This window comes from Theropithecus gelada, chromosome 10, assembly GCF_003255815.1.
Source record: "Theropithecus gelada isolate Dixy chromosome 10, Tgel_1.0, whole genome shotgun sequence".
NCBI lineage: Eukaryota > Metazoa > Chordata > Mammalia > Primates > Cercopithecidae > Theropithecus > Theropithecus gelada.
Window position 1 is genome coordinate 51603352 of NC_037678.1, and position 6536 is coordinate 51609887.

General features: G+C 45.7%; 1 protein-coding gene across 1 annotated transcript; it reads right to left on the minus strand.

The window, feature by feature from the left end:
* Positions 1 to 3319: 3319 nt before the first annotated feature.
* On the minus strand, positions 3320 to 6520 carry MOCS3 (molybdenum cofactor synthesis 3). Its single transcript, XM_025399562.1, has one exon. It carries the CDS (start codon positions 6451 to 6453, stop codon positions 4957 to 4959), a length of 1497 nt encoding a protein of 498 aa, XP_025255347.1. The 5' UTR covers positions 6454 to 6520; the 3' UTR covers positions 3320 to 4956.
* Between the last annotated feature and the right edge of the window lie 16 nt (positions 6521 to 6536).

A 6536-nucleotide genomic window follows, 5' to 3' on the forward strand; every position in this document is an offset into this window, starting at 1 on the left:
TGTTAGCCAGGATGGTCTCCATCTCCTGACCTCATGATCCACCCGCCTCGGCCTCCCAAAGTGCTGGGATTACAGGCTTGAGCCACCGCGCCCGGCCACTAAATATTTCTTAAATGAACCCGTTGTGTTTCCTTGGCATGACCGAAATGACTTCCCCATTGCATGTCCTCTACTTATAATAAGCACTCAGGTTCTAGTTCTGATAGAACAGAAGCAAATAAATGGGAAACTTGGGCCTCTGTGCAAGGTCAGGGTTGTCAAGCCGACAGACATGGGCAGACATTTCTCTACAGAGCAACGGGCATGAGGATAAAATAAATAGCAGCTGTTGATTAATTAAATAGTCCTAAGCTGAGGCTGCAGTGAGCCAAGATCACACCAATGCACTCCAGCCTGGGAGAGAGAGAGAGAGAGACTCTGTCACCAAAAAAAAAAAAAAGCAGCAGAAACACAACACCTAGATAACTCACAACTTGCTGTTTTTTAAATTGTGAATAATTGAACTAAAGATTGGAAACCAGAGTCAGTGTCAGTCCACAGTACTTCATAATAAACTATCCTATTTTTCACCCAAATTCTGGGCTTGCTTTTTGTTTGCTTGTTTGAGACGGAATTTCACTCTTGTTGCCCAGGCTGGAGGGCAATGGCACAATCTCAGCTCACTGCAACCTCCGCCTCCTAGGTTCAAGTGATTCTCCTGCGTCAGCTTCCTGGGTAGCTGGGATTACAGGCGTGCACCACCACACTTGGCTAATTTTGTATTTTTAGTAGAAATGGGGTTTCTCCATGTTGGCCAGGCTGGTCTCGAACTCCTGACCTCAGGTGATCCACCCACCTCGGAACACTGCCTGTGTAATACACCAGTGTCACACAGAGGATTCCCCAAGATTTCACTCTGGAGTTCCACACCTAGAAAGAAGGAGGCATACCAAATGTCTCAGAGTACATTTCTATTGTATCTGGAATACACTTCTGTGATTGTCAGAACATAGATTGCTTTCTATGCCCTGACAGGGCATGAACACGTATGAAGCAATTACAAAGTTTTGCTTAGAGTCAGTAAAGGATGACACTTAGGGAATGGGCTCTTCAACCAGAGCATCTGGATTCGAATCCCAAATAACACAGTACACGCTCAAAATATTAGCTATTATTGTATTTAGAATAAAAACCAAACTATTATGGTCTACAATGTTTATGATGTTCTCTGCTTCTCAAACCTCACCCTGTCCCACTCTCCCTAATTGTTCGCAACCCAACTTGCCTCTGCAGTTTCTTGAATGGAACACTCCAAGTTTATTTGCCTTGGGGTCTTTACAGTTATTTTTCTCCCAGTATAGAATCGTTTCTTCAGATCTTTTGTAACTGGCTCTCTCTCACCTTTCAGGTTTTGGGTTTAATGTCATCTCTGAGGCCTTCCATAATTAAGCTATTCAAAACAGATCCCCTCCCCCACCCTAACGTGTCACTGTTTCATTTCTTTTATGGCACTTATCAGTAATTTACTTGATTTATCTCTATTTAAATATAAACTCCTCTACAACAGGAAACCTTTTGCTCATTTTTATTCCAGAACCTAGAATAACAAGTACACTGAAGGCATCTGATGTTTGTTATGAAAAAGAAAAAAAAAATCAAGTTCAGGCTGGGCATAGTGCCTCACACCCGTAATCCCAAACACTTTGGGAGGCTGAGGTAGGAGGGCTGCTCGAGCCCAGGAGTTTGAGATCTGCCTCGGCAACATACTGAGACCCCCATAGCTACAAATTTTTTTTTTTTTTTTTTTTTGAGACGGAGTCTCGCTCTGTCACCCAGGCTGGAGTGCAGTGGCCGGATCTCAGCTCACTGCAAGCTCCGCCTCCCGGGTTTATGCCATTCTCCTGCCTCAGCCTTCCGAGTAGCTGGGACTACAGGCGCCCGCCACCTCGCCCGGCTAGTTTTTTTGTATTTTTTAGTAGAGACGGGGTTTCACCGTATTAGCCAGGATAGTCTCGATCTCCTGACCTCGTGATCCACCCGTCTCGGCCTCCCAAAGTGCTGGGATTACAGGCTTGAGCCACCGTGCCCTGCAGCTACAAAAAATTTTAAATTAAGAAATGGCTAGGCATGGTGGCACACACCTGTAATCCAAGCTACTTGAGAGGCAGAGGTGGGAGGATCACTTGAACCCAGGAGGTTGAGGCTGCAGTGAGCCGTGATCACGACACTACACTCCAGCTTGGACGACGAAGCAAGACTTTGTCTCAAAAAAAAATTGCGTTCAAATCCTATCTCACCATAAAAACCTAGCTACAATCCCCAGAGAAAACCAAATTTCAAATATTAACATATGCCAGGCGCAGTGACTCACGACTGTAATCCTAGCACTTTGGGAGGCTAAGGTGCACAGATCACCTGAGGTCAGGAGTTCAAGACCAGCCAGGCCAACATGGCGAAACCCCATCTCTACTAAAAATAGAAAAATTAGCCAGGTGTGGTGGCAGGTGCCTGTAATCCCAGCTACTCGGGAGGCTGAGGCATGAGAATCACTTGAACACGGGAGGTGGAGGCTTCAGCAAGCCGAGATTGTGACACTGCACTCCGGCCTGGGGGATAGAGCAAGACTCTGACTCTGTCTCAAAAAAAAAAAAAAACAAAAAAAAACAAAAACCTGAAATATATCTGGGTTGTATACTGGGTAGTTGTTATATTCTTAACAGCCCATCTTTTGAAAAATATTTCACTATTTGGGAAAATCCCACATCAGGAGTTCTATCTTCCTATTGTAGATATCAAAACACAAATTCCCAGCCTCTCTTGCAGCTAAGATGTAGGCATGTAATTAGACTCTGCCTACCAGACACCATCATAAGGTTTCACTCAGAAAATAATATAGTGACTCTGCTTCTTGACACATGGACTGTGGCTGAAGTGTTGGGCTTTCTGGGACAGCAGGGGGGCCACGTCAAGTGAAACTGGTGAGACTGTAGTGGCAGTTTCCTCCGGTACTTGATAAAGTAGTAAAACATAGACACTATTCTCCTAAGGCCAGTTTTGTGCATGATTTCGGGCATCATTCCTAGAAGTATAGGCTTGAATCTATCCCCAAAATTCTCAAAGCACCTCCTATCACTTTAGTAAATCCTTTTCCCACTTAGTCAATCAGCTCTTGCCTGTCCCCAGTGACAACCAGGTTTATAGGAACTACAACTGTCTATAACTTTAGGACAACAGTCTTTAGAATATGAAATCATTTCTGTGTCTCGCTATTTGTTTCCTGATATGTATCAGAATCAGTTGTCCCTGGAAGGAAATGAAAAACACAGGCCAGCCATCTTCGTTCTCCACTCCAGGTCTCAGTCATTTACTTCCATAAGTTGTTGGGAGGAACAGTCATAAGAGACCTGCTTCATCTTTATAAAAGAAGGGCATACCATACTTTAGGTATACCTGTTCAAAGAATTAGTTACAATGTTTCACAGTTAAAAAGTGATCACTAATTTTGAATTTGTTAAATACCACCCTCTTAAAACAAGATTCCATATCACAAATTGCAAACTGGTAAGTAAATCTGGTCTGCAGAGGGTTTTTCTGGTCTATGATGCATTTAAGCTTTTAAAAAAAAAAAAAAAAAGGTTAACAGAGATACAAAGATTTTGTAGTTATATCTGTGATTTCTGCCATTCTTTAAAAACAACAGCAGCAGCAACTGATGATTATGAGCCTGCACGCAGCAGGCAGTGAAGGAACAGGCCCCCTTTTGACAGGCCATCAGTTCAACCGGCCACTGATAGGCACTCACAAATCAAATTTTTACTTATAATGTTGTTGTCTATATTGAAAGTTGGGGAGACTACCTACTATTTTATGAAAATGTTAAGTAAACAAACACAAAAACACATTTTACATTAGTATAAAATGGTGGAATAAAAAAAGATTAAATCAAAAGAGAAAAGGCAAATTAAAGGGGGAGAGGCAAAGGGTTGGGACTTCGACTTGGAGATTCCAAAGCAAGTCAAACCATAGTATGCAATTTACACAATGTTATATGTGTGCAACATAAGGTGGACCGTGAAACCAACTTTAAGAAAACAGTAGCAATTTATAAGAGGCACTGACAGACTACAAAGGTGGTTTCCTTTATTTTGGTAAACTTTAAAGATCTATGGTGGGCGTGGTGCTTCACGCCTGTAATCCCAGCACTTTGGGAGGCCAAGGCAGGCGGATCACGAGATCAGGGGTTCGAGACCAGCCTGACAAACCTGGTGAAACCCCTCTGTACTAAAAATACAAAAATTAGCCAGGCGTGGTGGCGTGCGCCTGTAATCCCAGCTACTCAGGAGGCTGAGGCAGGAGAATCGCTTGAACCTGGGAGGCAGAGGTTGCAGTGAGCCGAGATCGCATCACTGCACTCCAGCCTGGGCAATAGAGCAAGACTCTGTCTCAAAAAAAAAAATAAAATCTCATTTTGATACTAATTCAAAATGCCAAATAAAAGGACCCCCTTTCTGAATAATTAAAACAATTTACATTTTAAACATGTATTTCTGTAGGATGTATTCTATCATCTGAAATATTAATAAGATCCAAGAATTTCTTAACTAAACAGTAAACAGATCCTAAGTATATAATCTGTGAAAATGATTTAGAAAGCACTTTGATGGGGGAGGTGGAAAATAAGGACAGGTAAATGATCTGCAGTTTAAAATACAAATTCCTGTCACGTTACATCTCACATGTCCAAGACACCCTCCGTGTGCTGGAAAAAAAAATGATGGTTCTCAGAAACAGTATAAACCATTAATAAGTCACACAATACAAAACAATTTTTAAAACTCCTTATAAAAAAGGAGTCCATGTATTCACAGATACTGTAGAATCCCCAGCTCCTATGCATATTACTGAAAAATTCAAATAAATGTATCTTTGAGGCATTACAGCAATCCACATCTTTCCCATCAGACTATACCGGTCACCTTAGTACTGCGGAAATGTTCCATCGATTTTGGCAGCCCAGGCCATGAGGCCCCCCACAACATCCCGAACTGTTAAAGAGTCTAACTCTTGAGCTGCTGCTAAGGACTGGAGGACCTTCACGGCTTTCTGTGAGTCATTTCCCAGTTTGCAAATCACATAAATGGGGACAGCAGCCTCTTCTTGTGTGCCCTGCTTCCCTTCCCAGATTGCTTCTTTTAAGAGTTTCAGGCTCTCCCCATCCCTGCGTTCCAAATGTTTCAGAGGGATGTGTAGGGCATGAGGCAAACGACAAATGTCCACCTCCACCTGAGGCCTGACGTCCAGCAACAGGTGGGATGCCCCAGAATCCAGAACTCGCTTATAGTCGGTGACAGAAATACGCTCCTCTGGGCTCAGTAACTGCAGGGAGCGGCATTTATCAGTGGCTGAGGAGCCACAGAAGGCTTCATAGTCCAGCAGATCAGTCACAGTGGGCCGTTCCCCGCAAACTGCACAGTCGAGCCTGCGGCTCCGCAGCCGAATACAGCGGAAATGCCCTCGCAGGGCATCAAAGAGCAACAGACTGCCACTGTAAGAGGGGCCCAGACCCGCAGCGATTTTCAGCACTTCCAAGGCCTGCAGGCAGCCCAGGATCCCAGTTACGACACCAAACACCCCGCCGTCCGCGCAGTTGGTCACTGTCTCCGCTGGGGGTGGTTGGGGGAATATGCAGCGATAGCAAGGCCCACCGTCATAATGGTAGACTGTGATTTGGCCCTCGAAGCGCAAGGCACTGGCAGACACGAGGGGCCGACCCGCCAGCACACATGCGTCATTAATCAGGTAGCGAGTGGGCACGTTGTCCGAACAGTCGGCCACCACATCATATCGGCGGACCAAGTCTAGGGCAGTGGCTGGCGTAAGGGCCTGAGTGTACGGCACGCATTCCACTGCCGAATTGAGGCGGCGCAGCGAGGCGGCGGCCGACAAGGCCTTGGCCTGGCCAGCCAGTGCCTCTCCATGCAGCACTTGGCGGGCGAGGTTGCTCATCTCTACCACGTCATAGTCCACAAGGCCAAGGCGACCCACGCCGGCCGCTGCCAAGTACTGCGCCAGTGGACAGCCAAGCCCACCGCAGCCCACGACTAGCACGGACGCGGTCGCCAGGCGCAGCTGTCCGTGCACGCCCAGCTCCGGCAGCACTAGCTGCCGGCTATAGCGCAGAATCTCATCTCGGGAAAGAGTGGCCTTCGGCGGCAGCGGCGACACAGGAACCAGCCGTTCTGGCCGCGGTTCCTGCTCCGCCAAAAGGGCCGACGCCAGTTTCTGCTTCAGGGAATTCAATTCCTCCTCACGTTGCGAAACTTCAGCCTGTAACGCGAGTACCTCCTCCCGGGAAGCCATGGCGACCTCTTCCGGAAGTTGTCGTAAAAGGCATTTCCGCTTCCGGCTTCTGTTTCCTAGCGACTGGGATAAACTAAAAAATTTTATGGAGCTTGGGAAAAGATGATAATACATATTTACTTCCTGAAGAAATCTTCAGATTAAGCTTTAAAGATGCATAAATCCTGAATATTTGTAATTGAACCACACGATAGCTC

Bases quoted from the DNA above. Each gene is read 5' to 3' on its own strand.
- MOCS3 (XM_025399562.1), bottom strand. From the start codon at position 6,453: ATGTATTATCATCTTTTCCCAAGCTCCATAAAATTTTTTAGTTTATCC.